Source organism: Dipodomys merriami, unplaced genomic scaffold (genome assembly GCF_024711535.1).
Source record: "Dipodomys merriami isolate MVZ:Mamm:240054 unplaced genomic scaffold, mDipMer1.0.p SCAF_8, whole genome shotgun sequence".
Taxonomy (NCBI): domain Eukaryota; kingdom Metazoa; phylum Chordata; class Mammalia; order Rodentia; family Heteromyidae; genus Dipodomys; species Dipodomys merriami.
In genome coordinates this window covers 7,017,671-7,041,151 of record NW_027206401.1, presented here as the reverse complement: position 1 = coordinate 7,041,151, position 23,481 = coordinate 7,017,671, and the positions used below count along the sequence as shown (strand labels likewise).

Below are 23,481 nucleotides of genomic sequence, written 5' to 3'. Positions count from 1 at the left end.
CATTTCATTTAAAAAATTTCCCTTAGAACTAAAAGGTTTCACTGCAATAGAAATTTCAAATGCACTTTATTAAAATTGATTGCTGACTAATTAGAGCCTAGGCAATCCTGAAAAAACTGAACAACTGATGTTCAACCAGAGGGTATTTCTCTGGACATATTGACATACTCGCCTTTTAAAAATGTTAAAGTAAAAATAACTGTATGCAGACATTACTCTCCATCTGCTTCTGTAAGAGATCATGGAGACCCAGAGTCGTTGGGTACGTAAGTCAGAATTAGCTTCATCAAGAAGTTTATACCACTGGACACCAATGCCTCACGCCTTTATCCTAGCTGCTCAGCAGGCTGAGATCTGAGGATTACAGCTCAAAGCCAACCTGGGCAAAAAGGTCCGTAAAACTTTGATCTCCAATTAACCATCAAAAAGCCAGAAATGGAGTTGTAGAACACTAGCCTTGAGCAAAAAAGCTCAGGAACTGCTCCCATGAGCTGAGTTCAAGGCCCCTCCCCCCAAAAAAAAACCCAAGGGTGATACCAATAATTAATAGAGACCCAGTATTTAGGTGACTTTCTGTAAAAAAAATATTGAAGACAAGCCAGGCTTAGTAGCCCATGCTTTGTAGCTTCTTCATAGTCACAAAGGAGGCTGAGATTAGAAGATTGTGGTATTTTAATGTGATTTAAGACCTGCTTGTACAAAACGTTCACAGAAAAGCTGGGCATTGTGGTTCACACCTGTGAACCCAGGCACAGGGGGGAAGGTATACAGGACTGTACCCAGGCCAGTCCAGAAAAAAAAACACAACCCTATCTCCAACCAACCAACCCAAGAACAAAAAGGGCTGGAGGTACGGCTTAAGCAGTAGAGAGCCTGCCCGGTAAACACCATAGTCCCAAGTTTAAACCCAAGTAGTGACAAAACTGTCACCAAAACAGGTAACACTGCTTTCCTTCTAACAGTGAAGTCAAAACTATGAATTGTCAAGTCAGTGTTCAGGGAAGCAGAACCGATTTCTCAACAAAGTATTTTTTGTTGTCAAGACATTATTATGATGATTACTATTATTATTTCAGCCCACTGGTACCCTTTCAAGTTATTGTAATCAGGTGTTGGCTTTCTGTCTTAAGTATAGGAACTGAGGCCCTTCAGGTGAGACCAGCAGGTAAATGCGTGGAAGGTGTATGTCTGGGGCCAGCAGAAGCCACACCGACTTCCTGCTGACCAGCTTTCCCTAAGAACCTGCCACTCTGGAGACAGCTAATAACAGAAACCAGTCTTCTGAACTCTCAGTCCTACGCAGACAAGAAAGGCTCTTTAAAGGTATTACTACTGCTTAGAGATTTTCTATGGTACTTTTATTATCAACTTTTTTTCAGACATGGAAGCTGGTTTATTGTTATAAACTGAGTATTTCCTCTGGGATTCTCCTCCATCCAGGGAAGTTATCCCAGTGATGATTATTTTTATGTCATTTGGAGTTTAGGATCACGTTCCCTCCCCAATCACAGACACAGAGACAGACTGGCAGGCAGCTGGCCTGGCGATGGGAAGGCCATCCGTCCTGTGGGTGCACCGGCCATCTGCACGTGATCCGAGAAGGCACCCCAGTCCTTTCGCAGTCGTGTCCCAAAGCCACCCGTCCCGCAGCCATCATTTGGGAATTCATCCATGCTCTTCTCATTTAGATTTCAACGCTTCCTCCCACCCAACAGCTGAGTCGGAGTGCTTCGGGATTGTGGGAAATATCGATTGCATTTTACTTCGAAAGTCTTTCATCTAGAAGAAAAAAAAAATCAGTCATCAAATGTCAAAAGAAGGGAGAAATAGTGGAGGCCATTAGCAGCGGCACTGGGCTCACTGGAGAACAAGGAGTGAAAGGAATATGGATGAAAACAGGCCTGTGTTCTAGCTACTAAGACAGAACAAAGAATACCCCTCTTTTCTCCTTCCGAGTAGGAATCCATTAACTAAATGACAAAAACCATCACTGAAGTCTGCAAGGTAACGTGCCCTAAATCAACATCTCTCCCTACAGGTGTTTCCTGTCACAAGATTGGTGCGTTTTCACTGCCTTCTACAGAGGAACGGGGTGGGGGTGGTGGGTGTTCTATCAGCCTGAATCAAGATTACACTCAGGTAGTTCCAAGTTAGAATTTTAAAGCTAGAGGGAAAAAGAGAAGGAATTTAGTAGGGGTTTAATAAAGAACAAAGAAATGAGTAGCTGGGTGCTGGTGGCTCACATCTGTGATCCTAGCTACCCAGAAGATCTGAGGATCAAGGTTCAAAGCCAGCCCAGGCAGGAAGTCCATGAGACTCTCATTTTCAGCTAACCACCAGAAAAACTACCAGTAGAGATGTGGCTCAGTGGTAGAGTGCTAGCCTTGAAAGCAAAAAGAGCCCAGAGACAGCGCCCATGCCCTGAGTTCAAACTCCATGACTAGCAGATAACTTAGAATGTCCTTATGTGTCAGATAGTGGAAGAATCAACATGGGAGTCTGGGCAGCAGAAGCTGACTTGGCAGTGAGAAGCAGGGCAGAGGTGGGGCAGGGCGGGGGGGGGAGAGGGAGCGGGGAGCTTGCAGTGTGTGCAGCATGGGCAGGCTCTTGGTTCACCCCGGGTGCCCAGCCCATGAAAGGGCACGTCCGTACTGTAGAGTACCGAGTTGTGGGCAGGACCATCTCCTCAGACGGTGCTCGGTGCACCCTGCAGGTCCTCCTTCCTCCTCTGCCGTCCTCCTCGGAGGAGCCAGCTCAGAGGCAGCACGGTGTGACAAGTTCTGCTCATCAGCTGTGGTCTCCTCCTGAACACGCAGGCCATTTCACACACCGGTATGTGAGACGCAGCGAGGGTGTTTTCTGCTTGTTTTCTATGTAGACATTTATTTCACATTGTTTTCAAATTCCAGGGGTGCCATCTTGTTGGGGATTTAAAATCCTAGGCATGTGCCCAGTCTCTGTCTCCAGCATAGACTCTGGTGTGAGACAGAATTGTGTTCAGATCCCAGCCGCACTCTCTCAGTCATCGCGTGGGGGGAGGCGCTGCGTGCAGAGCTGGCGTGCAGTAGAGCGGGCATCATCAACATGCCGGTGTTCAAGGGCGGAGCTCAAGCATTACTTTATGTGTCACTTGGTGTGACTCTTCTGACACGAGGGACACAGTTATCCACCACACATATCCCAGCCATCTACAGGCTCTATACCTAGACGCCAAGGTTGAAGATACACACGAGGATGCACCTCTTCTCACCCTCTTCGCAGACCCTTAGCTTGTACTGTGATGGGCCGCCAAGACAGGCTAGACCCTGCGGCCCTGCTGTTTGCATTTGGTGAGGGGAAGGCACACGGATGCTCCGTGTCCAGGACAGGAACTGTTCTATCCCAGACACTAACCATGCACCTCTGTCGTGTAAGTACTAAGCACCTCTCACCAGGGTTTGCTGTGCACCACCTGGTTCTTTCCCTTTGGGTGTTGGGCTGAATGTCTGCTAGAACGTAGCCTAATGATGCCGTTTTCAAACTGGGAGTCAGGTGCATGACGTCTGCAGCATCTTTACCATTCTCTCTCTGTCATGCAGAACTTGGTAGAGCTGGTGGGAAGGAAGAAGGTGGGAAGCACAGGTGTGGGAAGCGGGGAGAGAGGGTGAGGAGAGGAGAGGGGTGAGGAGAGGAGAGGGGCGAGGAGAGGAGAGGGGCGAGGGGGCCTGCTCCTCTGTGCCCTGTGCGCCCGCGCCTCTCTTGTCCCTCTCATTTCCCTAGCCCTGCATTATTTACTTGTTCCCAGGGTCTTAAGCGGACCACTACAAGGAGTCACGCTGAAAGACAGCCAATCAGAAATACCTGGGCTTTGGAATAGGGAACAGTGTCTGAGGAAAAGTGAGATGAAGAACACCTTGCGCCTTGTCCTCTCACATTAAGCTATGGAAATGGAAACTCAAACATGTGTATTTTAAGTTATAAATGGAGCCCCAAGTTGCTTTAGATACGGATAATAAATGAAAAGCTTCCTTTTTCCCCCTTTATTAATTTCTGATATGTATTTCCAAAACGTTTTGATTGGGCTGGAGATGTAGCCCACGTGTGCTTGCCTAGCAAAGTGTGAGGCCCAATAATAGCACTCGCCCTGAAAAATCCAGAAGAAGGTATAATCAATGAGTCGGGCAAGAATTAAAAGTATTTCCTTGCCTAAATATGTCTTTCAGAAAGGATTCGGGGTTATGAAACACATGAAGTCTATGATCAAAAATCACAGCTTTTGCTATCTATTGTCCCTCGGTCATATGCTCCAAAAGTGTGGTGAGGACAGAGCAGGCCAGAGCAGTGTCCACAGCAGCTCTGAAGCCCTTCTAAGCCCTGGAATCTCTTCCCTGCAATTCTCTCCTCGTTCCCGTGACCAGGGGCCACTTTCCCAAGCTCTGATGGTAAGGTGATTCCATTATGTCTCTACCTGCAGAAGATCCTTACAGCACCAATTCTAACAACAGGCAGTTATTGGAACCAAGAGCTGGGTTTTGAAATGTTTTCCCTTGACTTCTGCTTCCTCACTTGCAGGCAAGGGACTCTTGCCAGCCTTGCTGCAGGACCTACTGAGGGAAAAGCCTCGCGTGTGACATGTTCATGACCACAGACAGTGCCAATGGCAAAATGTCAAGATGATGGTAATTTAGCCATAAACGAATTACTAATACCAGGAGATAAAACGTACGGTAAGGATACAAAAGCCTTACTCAAACAAGAATAATCATGTCCATTATTTGGATAGGTATGTATCAAGCGCTGGATAAAGCTAGGTGCTATTATTTAATCTTCACAATTCTATATGGCAGAAATTACAACCACTTTTACGTACAAGAAACCAGAGTTCAGAGAGGTAAACGTGTCCTCAGTGATGTGGCTTCTAACTACTACTGCCTGGCTGATGTCCAGTACTGCCCTTCAGCCACACTGAAGCAACTTTTACCCATGTTCCAGTTTTCCCTGAAAAGTACTTCAAAAGCTTATAATGTAGTTGGGTATCATGGCTTAAATCTAGAATCCCAGCTACTAGGGAAGTAAAGATTAAGAGGAATTACCATTCCAGACAAGTCAAGGCATAAACCTTTGAGACTCCATTTCTTTTTTGTTTTGTTTGTGGATCCGGTCGTGGGGCCTGAACTCTGGGCCTGGGCGCTGTCCCTCAGCTCTTCAGCTCAAGGCTAGCGCTCTACCACATGAGCTACAGCACCACTTCCGGCTTTTTTCTTTTTGCTTATGTGGAGCTGAGGAATTGAACACAGGGCCTCATGCATGCAAGGCAAGCGCTCTACCACTGAGCCACCTTCCCAGCCCCTGAGACTCCATTTCAATGCATGCCTGGGCATGGTAGCATGCACCTGTCATTCCCAGCAACACAGGCAAGTGCAAATAGGAGGCTCATAGCCCAGGCCAGCCTGACCACAAAAATGAGGCTCTCCTCTCCCCCAAAATATCCAAGGCAGGGCTGAGAAGGTGGCTCAGTGGTAGAGCACTTGCCTTGCATGCCTGAGGCCCTGGGTTCAATTCCTCAGCACCACATAAGCAAAAAGAAAAAAGCTGGAAGTGGCGCTGTGGCTCAAGCGGTAGAGCGCTAGCCTTGAACTGAAGAGCTGAGGAACAGTGCCTAGGCCCATAGTTCAGGCCCCACGACCGGACCCCCCCCCCCAAAAAAAAAATATCCAAGGCAAAAAGGGGCTGGAGATGTGGTTCAAGCGGTAGAGCACCTACCTTGCAAGTACAAGGTCCTGGGTTCAATCCCTAGTACCACCAAAAAAAGGAAAAAAAGCATGTATGCCTGTTGTAATGGTGGATATTTTGAACGATACAACAGGGACATTACTACTGTAATCTACTAGAGAATTACCCTTTTTGCCTTCTTTTGAAGTTAAGCAACTATGTGACCAGTGAATGGGAACAAAAGAAATGCCACCTCTGGGCTCCAATGGCAGGAGATCAGGAGTTGCTCTCCTCCCTTCCCACTGCAATCCTGAGTCCATGTTGCCCCGGAGGTGGCTGGGCAGAGCACACTGAGGTGCTGAGCCAGCACTTGGAGGAGACCTGCTGAAACCCACAGTGGATTCGACTCAAGGAAGGAGGAAACCCTTGATTTTAGGAGACAGATTTGGAGATTTTTTTGGTTTACTGCAGCGTTAATCATCTATCCTGGCAGTCACGTGATAAAGAGAATTAGAAAACAGACACAATGCATGCTCGGATGCCCTTCACTAATAGTTTAATTTGGCTAAGACACGGTTGAGTAAGAGGGCATCTCCTAACTGTCTAAAAGCCTCTCACCAGCACCGGCATCAACGGACTCACCTCCCTTCCCACTTTGAGGAATGCAGCACACCAGCTGGCCCCTTATGACACTGCTTCCTGGAGAGTCAGACCAAAGCTAGATATTTTTAATGAATACTCTGGGAGGTATGAAGAGCATGAAAAGGGCCATTATTTATGGCTTAGAGAACAGAATGTTGATATTCACAAGGATCCAAAGTAAAATGTTAGAAAACCCACTATTTAAAAATCCAGCAGCATTAGGAAGGCAATGAATTCTTAAATGTCAGCTTCCCATCTTGTAAGTGATCAATGCGATTAAGAATACACAAAGCGCCGGGCGCTGGTGGCTCACGCCTGTAATCCTAGCTACTCAGGAGGCTGAGATCTGAGGATCGAGGTTCAAAGCCAGCCCGGGCAAGAGAGACCGTGAGACTCCTATCTCCAATAAACCACCAGAAAACCGGAAGTGGCGCTGTAGCTCAAGTGGTAGAGCGCTCGCCTTGAGCTGAAGAGCTGAGGGACAACGCCCAGGCCCAGAGTTCAAGCCCCACGACCGACAAAAAAAAAAAAAAAAAAAAAAAGAATACACAAAGCATCTTCTTTACTTTCTCCTGAATTCTTACTGCATTGCACCCATAAAGTCTAGAATTTCTAGTGAAGCTCATTGATTTAGGAATAAAAAGCAAACATGTAATCTTGGAAATACAATTCCAGAAGCATTCGTTCAAATGGCCAGCTCTTAAGACAGTGATGAACAGCAAGGCAAGAGTCTTTTCCTCACATGATTGAAGCTGAGCATTGGGGATGGTCCCAGAGCTTCTCTGGGCCAGGGTCCCACTAATACTGCTAAGACCCAGCCCAAGGACGATTTATAACATGCATTTTGATTTAACCTTAGCAATAGGCCAGGTTTTCAGCCCTAGAATGCTTTCGCATCAATGTTGGTGATTGCGAAGCTCAAGGATGGTTCCTTTCCCTGCCAAATCAATTAACAGTATCTATACCACTCCTGTCAGAGCCTTTTCTGGGAGCTAGCTACTTTACAGCATTCAGTATTTTCTGAGAGCTGCAATCTGATCACTATTATTTTCATGTTAACCTAATTATCCTGCTCCACAGGCAACACACACACACACACACACACACACACAGACAGACACACACACACACACACACACACACACACACACACACGCACACACACACACACACTGCACGCACACACACACACACACACACACACACACACACACAGACACACACACACACACACACACACAGACACACACACACACACACACACACAGACACAGACACACACACACACACACACACACACACACACACAGACACACACACACACACACACACGCACACACACACACACACACACACACACACACTGCACGCAGCAGCAGGCAGCCCCCATGTCACTATTTTTTTTTTAGTGGTCCAACTCATAGAGGAATAAGAGAAGCCTAAAGACAGATCGGTTACAAAACGTGCTTCTGTGTGTACATACTTTTATTTCTGTATTTTCGAAATTACAACTTTTGAAATTGCGGGTAAGTCAGCGAGAACGAACGGGCACACACTCACGTGCTAGTGAAGAGAATCAGAACTTTGAGAAACCAACCAACACCAACATCTTTCTTACTTTTGGACTACGTGGCAACTACATACATTGTGAAGGCGAACACTGGCGCGTCCAGCACCAGCAAAACCTATTCTTTGCCGCAGTCACCGAGGAACTGTGGAAAGTCCTATCCAGTATCTATATGCTACCTAAAAGAATCCAAGGGCCATCAACAGGGCGGCTCTCCACCGGCGTGCGGGGCTGCGGGCCGGCTCCGGCTCGCCTGGAGGGCTGGGCGCCCTCAGATCTTGAGCTCCTTCTGAATGCCCCACAGCGTCTCGGCGCTCTTCTTCAGGCGGGCCTCCTCGTCGCGCGAGAGCTTGACGCGGACCAGGTCGGCGATGCCGTTCTCGCCCAGCACGCACGGCACGCTCAGGAACACCTCCTCCTGGATCCCGTAGAGGCCCTTGGCCACGGTGGACACGGGGTGCGTCCTCCGCAGGTTGCGCAGGATGCTCTCCGTGATGTCGGCCACCGAGAAGCCGATGGCCCAGTTGGTGTAGCCCTTCATCTTGATGATCTGGTAGGCGCTGGCGATCACGTCCTTGTGGATCTTCTCCCAGTGCTCGGGGTCCTGGTTGCCGCCGAGGCCCGGGTTCAGCTCCCGCAGCGGGACGCCCGCCACGTTGACGCCGCTCCACACGGGCACGCTCGAGTCGCCGTGCTCGCCCAGGACCCAGCCGTGGCAGCTCTCTGAGTGGATGCCCAGCTTCTGCCCGATGAAGAAGCGGAAGCGCGCCGTGTCCAGGTTGCAGCCGCTGCCGATGACGCGGGCCGGGGGCAGGGCGCTCAACTTCCAGGCCACGTAGGTCAGCACGTCCACCGGGTTGGTGACCACGATCATCTTGCAGCGCGGGCTGTGCTGCACCACGCCGGGGATCACCGACTTGAAGATGGCCACGTTCCGCTGCACCAGGTTCAGGCGCGACTCGCCCTTGGCCTGGCGCGCGCCGGCCGTGACGATCACCAGGCTGGAGTTGGCGGTGACGCCCAGGTCCGTGCTGCACACCACGGTGGGCATCTTCAGGAACGTGCTGCCGTGCTGCAGGTCCATCGTCTCGCCGCGCAGGAGGTCCTCGTTCACGTCCACCAGCGCCAGCTCGTCGCTCAGCCCCTTCAGCAGCAGGCTGACGGCGCACGCCATGCCCACCGACCCCGTGCCGATCACCGACACCTTGTTGTGCGCCGCCGGCTTCTCCGAGGCCACCGGCTTCAGGAGCTCCGACTTCACCGTGGCCATGCTGGCCGCCGGCGTCGGCAGCCACCAGGGCCCGCGGGGCGGCACCGCCCGCCAGGCCCACACGGCCCTCCGGCTGGCACGCAAGGCTCCCGCAGCCCAGCTCATGGCGGCCCTCTAGGGACGCGGAGGAGAAGTTGGCTGCCGGCCGGACACCGGGAAGGGAAGCCTTGACCGTTGGACGCTGCTGCCGGACAGTTGCAGGTAGCAGTGCAGGCCCCACCCTCACTTCCTACTGCGGCTGCGCAGGCCCCGCAGGCCCCGCCCCCAGGCAGAGATCGCAGGGTACGCCCCGCCCCTGCCCCGCCCATGTCCCCACTCCCGCCCATGCCCCGCCCATGCCCCCCCCCCGCAGGCCCCTGGGGGCCCCCAGTGCTGGAGTTAGGGCTTTAGGGACTCCCATCCTCCCCGACGTTTTCAGTGTGCGTCCTAAGTGCTTCTGTCGACACTAGAAAATGGCCTCCTTTCTCTGGGAAGCCCTGTGGCTGCGTCCCCAAACACACCTTGTCACAGAAGGGCGGCCACGCAGCCCCCAGTCAAATGCTGGCATCTTTGGGACGTTCCTAAAATGGCAAGTTCTAACCAAAGCGGGATGAGACTGCTCAGTGCTCCGCGGCCGCAGATCTCCCCTGCACTCCCCCAGCAGTCCCGTGGGCTAATGTCCCATTTCTGAAGAGATGGGCCCTTCACACCTAATGAAATGCACAGCCTGATAAGCGCAATACACTGCAAAAGCCTCATAAAAACAATGGCACTCTCTCTCCACTTAGGAGCAATTCTGAGCAGGTCGCGATGGCTGGAGGCACTTCCTGTCTACCGGTCCGGAGCGGGGCTCTGGGTTACCCGCAGCACTTTCATACTCCAAGAAAAGATTTCAAGTTTCGGATACTGAATAATTTGTGGTCAGGACTTGAAAAGCTATTCTCATTCCTCCTGCCACTGAAATGCAGCCCAGGAAGAGAAGAACGAGAAGCAAAGCAGATGATGATGGGTGAGGAGAGTGGCCCTTTAGCCAGGTTCCTGCAAGTCTGTTTCAGTGTGATTTGTGGGCTACATTTCCATGTTTTCCAGCCAGAATGACGAAGTTCTATCTGGATGGTACTGCGCTACAAGGTGACATACAAAAGCGTAAGAGCTCCCACACAAATGCATTCTCTCTATACAGGCAATCAGATTTATGGGGGCCATTTGTTAAACTAAACACTGGATTTTTTAAAAAAATGACCATTTTGCTAAATAGTGGCCAACATATTGGAGGGATCCTTTAAAGGAACCAATAGAATTTAAACAGCTGTCACTTTTATTCCATTCCTCACTTGAAATGTGTTTGCTTATGGTGGTACTGGTTTGAATGCAGGCTTTGGCAAGTGTTCTACCATTTGGGCCAAACCTCCATCCCTTCTTGCCTTTAGGTTTAAAGTCTTGTGCTTTTTGACCAGGCTGGTCAAAAGTTTTGTCCCCACTTTTTCAGTAGCTGGGATTATAGTGTGACAACCACATTCAGCTTGTTTGTTGAGATGGAGTCTCACTAACTTTTTGCCCAGACTGGTATTGAGCCTTGGGCCTCCCAATCTCTTACCTCTCTCAAGTGGCTAAAATTACATGCATGTGCTACTGCACACAGTCCCTTACTTAAAATATTTTAACCTGATAACTATTGCCTCTTCCTACAATGATTCCTTTGACTAGTCAAATCATTTCCCAGGATAACTGCTCTTGAGCATGAATTCAAGGACATAAAGACTCTTAGCTGGAAGGCTTCTTCCTAGACTTTGAACCTCTTCAGCAAGACAAGCTCTATGATAGCTGCCTCTTCAGTTTTTTTTTCCTTTAGCCACAACTAAATCAATTTTGAGGGAGGGGAAAATAACACTTCTCTGAGATAAAAATACTCCAAACAAAGCATCCTCTTTTGTTTACAGTAAGTCTCAAGAAGGAAAGCACTAAGGAAGATGAGGTACACCTGACCTCCGGGGAAGAGGCAGGTCTACACAGAGATGTGGGAAGCCAAGCTCCCTGATGCATTCTCTCTTTGGTGTCTCATTATTCCTTCTCACTCCAATACAGCTCAAATCCAAAACGCAGTGTCATGTTACCGATGATGGCAGATTACACCTTAATACTTGTGGCCAGGCCACTTAGAGGGAGGAAGCAGGAAAGCAAGACTGTATCAAGAATGGCTACCAGAAAGTCAGTCTATTCTTTCTACCTGGACTTTCAAGCCAGAGATCCTGTCCTCCTTTTCCACTATCTTATCTCCTTACAAATCTTTGCCAGTCCTCCAAGTGGAACCGATCCTTAAAGTCCTCCGTCACCACTGCACTCTGCATGATAGGACTCTCCACAAGGTAAGACACACCTGTGTCTCCTAACTTCCCTCACATCCCTACCCTCTAGACAGAGTCGGCAGAGGAGGATGAGTAAAACAGTAACGACGGGCCTGCGAGGGCGGCAGTGAGGGGCGGCGGTGCTAGAGAGGCGGCACAAGCACAGCTACCGCTCTCACAGCAGAGGGAGCAGAGCAGGTGGGTGCTGCCCACTGAGGGGTTTTCTTGGTTTTTCCTTCACGGAGGTACTGTGGCTTGAACTCAGGGCCTTATGCTTGCTAGGGTGCCCTGGTAACTTTGACCTCTCAATTTCCACCTCCTGAGTAGTTGGCATTATAGACATGAACCACCATTCTTGGCCTAAGTTACCCTAGCTGTTCTCTGTGATCAGATGAATATGCTGTAGGCCAAAAAAACAAAAAAAACTTTACTCAATCCCACCCTCCTTATATTTGATTTTAGAGAATAGTCCATTTTCTAATATTCTGATAGGCAATACTGATATTTCTACACAATTCTATTGGCATACCTATTAGTTTTGTTTCTGTCTGTCACCAAACGGCTCGTCCACACTCGGGTTTAGTGCCTCTCCCCAGCTCCAGGTCAAGCAGGCAGAGCACAATGGAGCGGGAAGTGGGGGTAGAGATGCACTTGAACTTGCTGACTGGTGCACAGTGCTACTTCTAATTCATTTGAAAATGATTCCAGGAAAATTCTCAATCCTGAACTGTCTGAAGGCCCAAGAAGGTGACCAGTGAAACCACATCAGCTAGATGGTGATGACTCAGTTCTGAGAGGTCTCGGAAGCATTGTTGAGAAGAAGCAGTGGGCGAAGCTGAGGAGAGATCAGAGTAAAAACCTGAAGCTGCTTCGGGGCAGAGCTGGCAGAGACCTTCCGAAGCACTGGGATTAGATTAGATTGGATTAGGCCCAGGCATACTGGGGAGGAGTTCAGCCACTTTTCAGACTTCTCTGGCAGAGTCCTCTAGCATAACTACCATTTGCCAAGAAACTCAGATTTTGTTTTAACCAATGAACTGAGCTAGTGAAAAATACCTGACACTTTAAAGTCTAGTTCCCTTCTTTGGTATTTTAAAAGTTAAATACACATAAGCTTTTCCTCAAGTTTACTTACAGAAAGCCTAGCAGTCACTCTACAATGCTGATGCAGTTGCGGTGAATACGTAAAAATGATAGAGGAATAAGCATACCCATAAAGGTTGTACCAGAATATTGGTACAACTAAAATTAGCACTAATCAAAGGAAAGAAACTCAAAAGGTCTCAGGCCTCTTAAACAAGTATTTGCTTACAAACTATACTTAAAAGATAGATACTGGTGTTTTGTTTGTTGTTGTTAAAAAAAAAAGAAGTATGGCTCCTGAGAAGCTCTGAGCAGCCAAGGAGCAGGGCATTGAGCCTCCAGTCACAGTGGTTTTCATACAAGCCTTCACAGCAGCAGAGACATGGGAGAGACACAAATTCTTAAGGAGATTATTCCCCAGACTGGCCAAAATATCAGAGTAATATCAGCCACTAAAGATCAGCCATTGATGGCCAGGATCTCATATGCCTTGTTATCTTCCACATAAACTTTATTCAGCAGTACTTTAAAATATACCTTGGTACCACAGTAACATCTGTCTTTAGGACAAATGTCTAAATCAAGAAAAATTCAATGATGTGTGCCTGTGGGTTCATTAGGATATTTAATAGTGAAACATTAGTCCAACTAGTCCCACTGCCAGGAGATTGACTTGGATTACAATATGTAATGGAGTACCTTGTAGTCATTAAATATGACTAAGATTTACATACTCTGATAGGCAAAGATATCTCTGCAATTGTTCATCAAGAAAATATTCCAGAGTAGCATGCCCTGCACAAAGCATAGCTAACATAGGAAATCACTGCTATTAACAACACTGGGACCTAAGGATCCAGACTCCAAACCAGCCTGAGCAGACAAGTCCATGAGACTTATCTCCAGTTAACTCACAAAAAGCCACAAGGACATGTGGCTCAAGTGGTGGAGCCTTGTAGGGAGAAGCGAAGCAAGAGCGTGAGGCCCTGAGTTCAAGCCATGGATAAATAAAAGACGAAGAAGAAAAAAAGATAGGTCCCAAGGCTGGGTTTGGTGGTCCATGCCTGTAATCCCAGTAACATGGGAAGCAAGGTAGGAGGTTTGCTGTAGGACACCAGCCCTGGCAAAGTCAGTTCAAGACCCTATCTGAAAACACACACACAGAAAAACTGAAAGCAAAAGGAATGAGGGTGTGGCTTAACTGGTAGAGCACTAGGAAGCAAGTAAGACACCTATAGTATGATTCCCAGAATGGCAAAAAGAAGTTCAAAAACTCCACTTATTAAATTCCCTAGATAATTTAAAGTAAATAGAAATAACTAAGAACATTTTCATTTGTGGTTTTTATCGTGACTGAGGTTTCAGCTATTAGGAGAGCAACAGCTATAAATTATACTCATAATTATACTCAGCTATAAGTTCATACTCATACTGTATCAACCATCAGTAACATCTTTTATACAAGCCACAGGGGAAGGAGCAGCAGTGACTCTACCAGTCTTCTGAGATGACAGGGCCTAGCACCAGGCCAGGCAGAGCCCAGACCGCCTCCTACAAAGCAGCAGTCCTACCAACCCGCAAAGATCAGGATACCCGATGTCCCTCTTCTAAGAGAAGACACACAAAACGTCTGGCCATAAACAAGCTAAACCTCTTCACAAGTCCTTCACCCACCCACCTGCAAGAAAAGAGATGTAAGTCACGGCTCTTGAGCAACAGGTGGATAACAGTAAGTGAATGAGTTCTTCTTTCCTTCCATAATCAAGGAATTGTCCGTTAATACCACTGTAGTGACTTAGCATATTTATCTCAGTTATTTTCTAAATCTATCACACTGACCTGGTCTCCCAGGATCACATCCTGATTTAGAGGACCAGGGAGACTGTCTTATTTATTTATTTTTTTAACACAGGTAAGTTACTGTGATAAAATCCATGCTACCTCAATCATACTAAAATTCCCTAATTCAAGTAATGGAGCACTTGAGCTGTGCATCTAGCAGAGGTGACAAGGTCACTGGTGGAGGCTGAACTTGTTCTGGCTTCTGCATGGTGGTACTAACAGGCTGGGAGGGGCCACCTTCAATCCTAGGCAGACTTAGTGCTTTGGTCAGCCAATGAGACAGCTTCCACTAACCTCAGACTAAATGACATACCACTGCATAAAACACAGATGTCTGTTTATATTTGGTGTAATATGGGTATTCTCTGTGAAATGAAATTTCATAATAGGATTTACAGAATATAGCCAAAATGTTTAAGAAATCAAAGCACTGCGATTTAAGCATTTTTAGCATGTTCCTTTTTAGGCCAGCAGATGTAGCTGTGAATTAACTAAGAAACAGAAGCATTTTTGTCAGGCTGCTTGAAGTGAGCCATTAGATGGCACTCTTTTTTTTCTTTTTCTTTCTCCTCTTTCTTTTCTTCTTTCTTCCATTCTCTCCCTCTCCCTCTCCCTCTCTCTTTCTCTTTCTCTCTCTCTCTCTCCTTCCCTCCTTCCCTCCCTCCCTTTCTAATCAGGTTAATAGCATAGATTTACCACAATCTAAGATTTGACACTGAAGTTGATTTTAATTTACCAGCATTTATCTAGAGATGACTATCACATCTGTTCACTGGGTGCATACACTTGGACCACTCCAGCTCATAAATATTAAAAGATGAAACATTTTTAAAGTTACTACTTTTAAACATTTTAAAGTAACTGCTTTTTCTGTAATTGGGACCCCTGTCTTATCACTGCCTGGCTAACTGTAGACCCACACATGACTTCTGAATTAACAAATTACTGAACACTATTTTTTTTAAGTGTGTTTAAAAAGACCTGAGTGGGTTCATTTTTCTGAGAGATCTCAGATGTGGATGAAACTGATATGTAATATCTATGTACAGGCAGAGTGCGTGCCTGCTCTTGATTTAGACATGAAGATGCATGAAAAGATTCATGTATTCAGTAGTGCTGAGTCAGAAACTAGTTTTCCTCTAAGAACACTTTATTTAGGTAATATCTTTAGGGCCATCAAAGATATCTGTGTTGTAGGACTAAAATATCAGTCTAGCTCATCAAACAATTCTCAAGTGTATAATAATCTAATTTTGCCTATGAAAATTTAGATTAATTCTTTTTTTTGGGGGGGGGTGCTGGTCCTGGAGCTTGAACTCAAGGCCTTGAGTGCTATTCCTTAGCATTTTGTGCTCAAGGCTAGCATTCTATCACTCTCTGAGCCATAGCTCCATTTCCAGCTTTTTGGTGGTTAATTAGAGATGAGAGTCTCATGGACTTTCCTGCCTGGGGTGGCTTTGAACCTTGATTCTCAGATTTCAGCCTCCTGGATAGCTAGAATTACAGGTGTGACCACTGATGCCTGGCAACTGATTTATTCTTACATAAAAAAATGATTCATATTTTTTTATACCGTGAAATTCTACTTCACTTATGACTGGCAGGAAAACACTGAAAACACTGGCTACCAATGCCAAACCACCTACAGTGCTCACTGGCTGTCACTTCCACAGAAGCAAGCTGCACAGCTTTATTACTAAGCGTTCAATGCGTCCTGCCCTTGCAGATAGCATTCCAGTCAGGTATATTTTGTGAATTCTTAGGCAGCTGTATTTTACCTTATTTTTCAGTATCCATTAATAAAAACAAAGTCTTGCATAATTTTAAAGTAATTCCATTAAAGTAATAAGGCTAAGAAACGTAAGAAAGTAAAATAATTTCACCCACATTTCCCGTTATTTGTCACATACTTCCATCTACTCCTTTAATCCCCATCACAATGTACAAGTAAATTCAGAAAAGCCCAGGGCATACAAATCAGACTGGATTTAGTATAAGACTCTGCCACAGTTATAAAGCTGTGATTCTAGACAACTGACTTCTCTGATTTGCAATTTCCTCACTTATAAAATGTATCTTCTAGTCTGCTGTATCTCAAATGTCTGATACAAAGGCCTGTAATACGAGAAACACTGAGCTAGTAGCAACAATTCAAAAAAATCTTTGGTGGAGCTGGGTGTCAGGCTCTCATACCAATCCTAACTAATCAGGAAGGTGACAGGATTCTGGTTCAGAACCCCCCTGGGAAGACAAATCTGAATTTCCAACTAACCAGTGAAAAGCCATAAGTGGAGATATGGCTCAAGTTGGAACAGCACCAGCTATAAGTGAAAAAACCTAGCCAGAGCACACAAAAGTTGGAGCCCTGGTATAAGAACAAAACAAAATAAGAAAATGTTTAAATCAAGGGAGGCATGGTAGCCTGAGCTGGTCACTGTAGCTACAATGAGATATGGAGGTCAGGGATCTCCATGCCAGCCTGGGCATAAAAATTCTCAAGATTCCATCTTACTCCATAGCTGGGCACTGTGGAGCATGCCAGTTAGTACCAGTGACGAGGGAACTGTGAGGCCCTGACTTCAATATTCAATACCCAATACCAAAAATATGTGTCCAGACATAAACACACACTATCAACCTATTTATACATATATATCCAGACATACATGCACATATACTTTCAGACTCTTGGGATTTTTCCAACAATATGCAAAAATTCCCCACACAACTGACTTAATTCATTACAGAATGCTTTAACTATTTTACAAGGATGTTTATATGAATGTCAAACAGCATACAAAGCTGTTCCAAAATAACAATTTTATCAAACAAGTAGAAAATTAACACAGAAAAAAAAGAAAATTAACACAGAATGAACGCTAGCTATGAATTAGTCATTAAGTATTTGAAAAACTTAAACCAGTTCTGTGTGACTTACCAGTTCATGGGAAGTTGCTACAATCTGGTGAGAATTCAGTCACATTCACTGTTATTACAGCCTAAGACAGAGACCAAACTGCGAATTTGAAAACCAGGAAATTTAGACAGCAGGAAATAAAATTCCAAGACTGTAGTTAGTTACTTACATTGTGAACGCCTAAACTCTTCCAGACTGCCCAGCTGATCACACCAACCCCACACCAGGCGCAAAGGGAGCCCCAGCCCAGGGCCCGCAAGGCCAGGGAGGACCCGCTCTCTGGCAAGGCAGCTGTGCCCATACTGCCCTGAAATGAACACAGAAAGGCGTGGGTAAGACAGTCAGCTCAGAAAGGATAGACACGCTGCCTGGGCTGGATTTGAACCTGGATCCTCAGATCTCAGCCTCTTAAGTAAGCTAGGATTCCAAGTGAGAGCCACCAATAGCCAAGTAGAAAGCATTCTTATCTGACACAATTTTTATTTCTTCGACAACTTTTTATAATATGTAAAATGCATTTTTGTCAGAAGTTATAGCTGATTCAAAGATAAATGACAAGTTGCCCTTTTTATCTACTGATTTTCAGAAATGGGTTTTGAAATCACTTAGTTATCTGATTTAAGTTTTGCCACGCGTTAATAAAGTAAGAACATGGCTGGTCTTGGTGGTTCATGCCTGTAATCCCAGCTACTTGGAACTCAATGCAGGAGGATATCTTGAACTCATGGTCAGTCGAGATAAAATTAACAGAGACTCTATCTCAAAAACATAGTTCTACAAAAAGGACTAGAGGGTTGGCTTAAAAGGTAGAACACTTGGGCTGGGAAGGGGCTCAGTGGTAGAGTGCTTGCCTTGCCTGCATGAGGCCTTGGGTTCAATTCCCCAGCACCACAGAAGCAGAAAAAGCTGGAAGTGGCACTTTGGCTCAAGTGGTAGAGTACTAGCCTTGAGCTGAAGAGCTGAGGGACAGTGCCAAGGCCCAGGGTTCAGGCCCCATGATTGGCAAAAAAAGAAAAAAAAAAAAAAGAGGTAGAGCACTTGTCTAAGGTGTGGGTGGCTCCAGTACTAGGAGTGAAAAAGTAGGATCACAGATAAGTAAACTCTGTGTATATACATTAATCCTGTATTTTCTTCAGTTTTTCTATGACCAAATAGATATACAATGCGCACATAAGTTTCACTGATAGCACCTGAGTATCAAATAGTTTTTTTTAATTAAGCTGATGTGTGAAAAGTACTATTTTAAACAAAAATTTTGGAAGGCTGAGGAATTTAGCTCAATGGTGAAGCATCTGCCTAGCATATGCTGGCCCTGGGTTCAACCCCCCACAACCATAAAGAAATAAATACAATCTTGACCATTTTAACAGATCAACCAAATAATTTTTTTTTTGTCAGACATGGGGCTTGAACTCTGCCTGGGAACTGTCCCTCAGCTCTTCAGCTCAAGGCAAGCACTTTACCACTTGAGCCACAACGCCATTTCTGGTTTTCTGGTGATTAATTGGAGGTAAGAGTCTCACAGACTTTCCTGCCCCAGGCTGGCTTTGAACTGTGATCCTCAGATCTCAGCTTCCAGAGTAGCTAGGATTACAGGTGTGAGCCACCAGCACCTGGCTAAGAAATTTGAAAGTGAATTATCTTGCTACCTTCTTCTATATCTTCCTCTTTCTGTTTATTTAAGAGATTACAAAGACAAATTTTATGCTTGTTCAGCACATTTCAAATCCCAGTCTTCTAGGAAGTGGCGCTGTGGCTCAAGCAGTAGAGTGCTCACCTTGACAAAAAAAAAAAAAAGAATATTCAAATCCCAGCCTTCTAGTTGAAGACTCAACAAAGACAATGAAAATAAAATGCTTCACTAAGGAGATGATTCAGCGCCTTAAACCGAAGTACTGTGGGCAGCGCCCAACTGAAAAGTTGGTTGGTCTAAAGTCCTTTCGTGTGGGCTGTCATTTGAATCTTTATAGTTAATATTTAGACACCAGACAATTGTTTAAATGACTATACTGTTGAAAGTGGTATTATTTATTCCTGGGAGGAGGGGAAGAATACCCTGTTGGGCAAGTTGTTTAGCTCATGTGTGCCTCCACTTGCTACTGTTTAGTGCAAGCAGACTCTGTGTGGGTTAAATGAATAAGGCCCTCAGAAGAGCAGCTAGCATATGCTAAGCACTTGGGTGTTAGTTAGGAATTAAGATTATCGTAAAAGTTATAGAAGATCAGATGGTGATTTTGAAGTATACTGCCTTACTGATATCCTTAAACTGAAACTTCGCAGTATAAACTCATTACCATATGCTCCAGAACCCAAATTCTCAAGAGTATGGAGGCTCTAATTCTAATGCTGCCCAGAGGCAGGCAGAGACTCATATTACATATGTAACCACCAGAACAGTGAGTTTCACTTTGTGCTCTTAGGATTCCTTTATAAATAGGCCCTAATGATTTTCAATTATGTGGGATGTATTTATCAATATTTAATGTATTCAAAGTTGAAACTAAGAAAATTATATTTATTCATTTTTAAATAGCAAGTCTGTTATATATGAATGTAATCCAGATTATGAAAACTTTTCCAAAGCAAAAACAAATACTGCAAAGAAAGCAATATCTTACATTTTTATTAATCTTTTATATGTCTACTTAATTAAGAAGCTGGATTATTTTTTGGTCGTGGGGCTTGAACTCTGGGCCTGGGCATTGTTCCTCAGCTCTTCAGCTTAAGGCCAGCACTCTACCACTTGAGCCACAGTGCCACTTCCAGTTTTCTAGTGGTTTATTGATGATAAGAGTCTCACGGACTTTCCTGCCCAGGCTGGCTTTGAACTGAGATCCTCAGATCTCAGCCTCCTGAGTAGCTAGGATTACAGGCATGAGCCACCTGTGCCCAGCTTAAGAAGTTGAATTTTTATAACTGTTTTTGGTCAAATATGCTACAAAATGTGTTTGTATTGTTTTTCTTGAAATATAAGAATAAAATTTGGGTTCAGACTGATATGTAGTTGGAAAGGGAGAACTACATTAATAGTGTTCCTTTCCTTCTTTTTAATATATCAATAGTGGACAAACAGATAGTAGCAGCCACATAGAATCTGAAATCAAATTAGTACTTTCTGTACTTTGTTACACTAAAATTCATTACACTATTTTTTGTGAGTTGAATGGATTCTACTTAATGTATTATGATTATTCAACGATATTGGTCCACTATTTATTAAACAGTATTTAAAAATCCTTAACATCACCATAAAAATCTCACCAGAAATATTGTTAATTCTGAGTGGCTGTCAGGCTCACAATGTCAGCTACATGTTGTCTAAAATCTTTTCACTTTAAAGTTTGAATTTTATCAGTGGCAACAAAGACTGACAATTGTTTGAAGAGATGAGCTCAGTTTGTTTATTTTTAACAAACATCTATAAATATCCACTTCTAACTGAAATAGTTTGTCAGTTCTTGCAAGCAAAAATCTGTTACATGGGAGAAGAAGTAGCTAGTTTATTCTGGCACTCAACCTTACAATTTGTTTTCCTACAGAAAGATACCTGACTTCAGTGTAAAGTACAAATTGTGGTTTCCCTCTCCTTTACATGGAATTGCTGTAGGTCTTTTAATGACATTAATGATGGTACTGCTTCAACAATGATATTCTTGTGCAAAGCTGGTTTTTGAAAGACTCCTGCTGCATTTCAATGATGAATGGTTTTATGCCATTGCCATGATCATACCATGGTGTCAGCACTAGCCATTTTACCATCTATGGCTTCTGTATCATAAGTGTGTAGATCTTACCATTGTTATGGAAATAGCTCTGACTTCAGGGACCCACCAAAGTGATTTGAAGATTGCCAGCATCTATGGGTCACAATCTGAAAACCACGGTCAGACCATGAAGGTCACACAGGACTCAAATCTCAGAAAACAGAATGCCAAGTCATGACTATACATGTGAGATAATTCCTCACTTTCATCAGATTCTTTTTTTTTTTGGGGGGGGGGGTCCGGTTGTGGGGCCTGAACTCTGGGCCTGGGTGCTGTCCTTCAGCTTTTCAGCACAAGGCAAGTGCTCTACCACTTGAACCACAGCGCCACTTCCGGCTTTTTTTTTCTTATGTGGTGCTTAGGAAACGAACCCAGGGCCTCTACATGCAAGGCAAGCGCTCTACCACTGAGCCACCTTCCCAGCCCCTCATCGGATTCTTAAAAAGATTCCTATCCAAAGGCTACGTGTAGCTCTTTAGAAATATGAGACTTCTCCCCTCTCCCCAATTCTACAGACTGACCTCAGGGCCTTGCACATATTAGACAAGCACTCAATTAGAGACACACCACAGCCTTTTTCTTTGTATTCTGGTTTTGAAATTTCTTTGTATTTGGTTTTGTAATTCTGCCTGGCCCGCTTCTCCCAAGTAGCTGGGATTCTAAGTGTTGGCCACAGTGCCTGGCTCTAAACTCAACAACTGATGCACCATCATCAGTCCAGTTTTAATGATAGTGACCACTAGATGTTATTTCTATATTCTATAATATAGATTTGATTCTTAAAGCAGCACAAGAAAACATAAACACATCAATTTTTCTGTGGAAAAAGCTGCTATTTCTTAAAAACACTAACCATGTTTATTATAAGGGACTTCAGTATCACAGACCTTATTGAACCATTCGGGGCTTTTCTTTTTAGCCAATGATAATGTTGTAAGGAATCCAGCTAGCATTCCCGCTGTGGCCACAGAGCCAAGGAAAACTCCACCTGCCAAGAGGATGGATTAAAAAAAAAGATGTTACACAAGTAAGTGCCAGCTACTTTTCCAGTTACATCAAGTGACGTTTAAGATTCATAAAACGTTGGCTAAGCGGCTCGGGGCTGAGGAGCCGTGAACCGGGGTGACCTCATGACCTGGCTCCTGGGGTCCCTCTAAGGTGGTTCTCACGCGCGGGAAGTGGAAGCGGACGCGGGCTCCGGGGTCGGGAAGTCTGTGCGGGGATGAGCAGAGGCGGGGCGGGCACCTGGACCAGCCCAGAGCTGGGGAGACGCAGCGCGCGAGGATCCCACGGCGGAGCGCACTCCCGCCCGCCCGGGGAGGGCCCGGCCCAAGGCCAAGTTCAGAACGAGCCCAAGCTGCGGGTTCTCAGAGCCGCAAGTGCCCGATGCTCCCGCACCGCACAGCTCCGCACCGCACCTTTAACCAGGAGCAGCCGATCGTCCGCGGGCCCGAGGGCCTCCAGGGGGTCGGGAGGCTGCGGCTCGGAGCCCGCGCTCGCCATGTCCGAGTCTCCGCGGCCGCGTGTCCTTCACGATCGGAGTCCGGGTGGCAGCGAGCGCAGCCGGGGCAGGAAGGTTCCGCGGCCGCTCCTCCCGTGCAACCCGAAGAAGGGTCCGTGTGCCGCACCACGGCGGTCCCCAAATCCCAGGCGGGAAGCGCGGCAGCGGCGGCGGCGGCGGCGGCGGCGGCTCCCGCGCGGCCCCGGGCCGGTGCCCTCGAGCGCCGAGCCCCCCGCAGGAGCGCCGGCCTTGTGCAGAGTGATGCTCGCGGCCCTTCTTATCATCGCGCTGTGTCCTCCCCCCCCCCCCCCGCTTCCCCCCAGGAGGCAGTGAGGGACCTGCGCAGGGCAGGGCCCCGAGGTCTCCGGACGGTGGGCCGGCCGGGGTGGGCCGGGGGGAGGGACTCACACCTCCTCCCCCACCGTACCCGGTTCCGAGGGAGGCTGCCCGAAGGACACAAACCAGCCCAAGGGAAGGAGGTCCTCGCGCCCTGGTCAGGCCTGGTGCTCACAGGCCCAAGGCCGCTGTGCCGACCCGGACGAGCTCAGTAAATGGCCACGGAGAGGAAAAAAACTAGTGGTTGCTAGAAAACCTTCAGCCTCTCACACAGAAACACGCCAGTCCGCCTGATTCATTTTATGATCTCTAGGGCACGGGTTTCTTGAGGACATGGAGGGGTTCTGTATTCATTTTTATATTCTCAGCCCTCGGTGTCTTACCTGATGATGCCTAACAAATGCATGTGGGATGAATGAGTATGAGTGTGTGTGTGTGTGTGTGTGTGTGTGTGTTGGCCCTGGGGCTTGAACTCAGGGCCTGGGCACTGTCCCTTGGCTTTTTCACTCAGGGCTGGCACTCTGTTACTTGAGCTACAGCTCCA

At 46.3% G+C, this 23,481-nt stretch overlaps 2 protein-coding genes across 2 annotated transcripts; both read right to left on the bottom strand.

Annotated features, from left to right (window-relative positions):
* Window positions 1-1,336: 1,336 nt before the first annotated feature.
* On the bottom strand, window positions 1,337-22,636 carry Tmem242 (transmembrane protein 242). The gene is made up of 4 exons (XM_070011030.1): window positions 22,519-22,636; window positions 21,988-22,088; window positions 17,506-17,643; window positions 1,337-1,779 (listed from the first exon to the last, which is right to left on the bottom strand). Exons 1-4 carry the CDS (start codon window positions 22,601-22,603, stop codon window positions 1,681-1,683), a joined length of 423 nt encoding a protein of 140 aa, XP_069867131.1. The 5' UTR covers window positions 22,604-22,636; the 3' UTR covers window positions 1,337-1,680.
* LOC138819155 (L-lactate dehydrogenase A-like 6A) lies at window positions 7,801-9,392 on the bottom strand. Its single transcript, XM_070010458.1, has one exon. It carries the CDS (start codon window positions 9,273-9,275, stop codon window positions 8,172-8,174), a length of 1,104 nt encoding a protein of 367 aa, XP_069866559.1. The 5' UTR covers window positions 9,276-9,392; the 3' UTR covers window positions 7,801-8,171.
* Window positions 22,637-23,481: the final 845 nt, after the last annotated feature.

Coding starts and splice junctions, on each gene's coding strand:
- Tmem242 (XM_070011030.1), bottom strand. CDS start 22,603: ATGGCGAGCGCGGGCTCCGAGCCGCAGCCTCCCGACCCCCTGGAGGCC. Junction 22,089..22,518: donor TCGGCTGCTCCTGGTTAAAG/GTGCGGTGCGGA, acceptor TCCTCTTGGCAG/GTGGAGTTTTCCTTGGCTCT. Junction 17,644..21,987: donor GCCCCGAATGGTTCAATAAG/GTCTGTGATACT, acceptor TGTTCATTTCAG/GGCAGTATGGGCACAGCTGC.
- LOC138819155 (XM_070010458.1), bottom strand. CDS start 9,275: ATGAGCTGGGCTGCGGGAGCCTTGCGTGCCAGCCGGAGGGCCGTGTGG.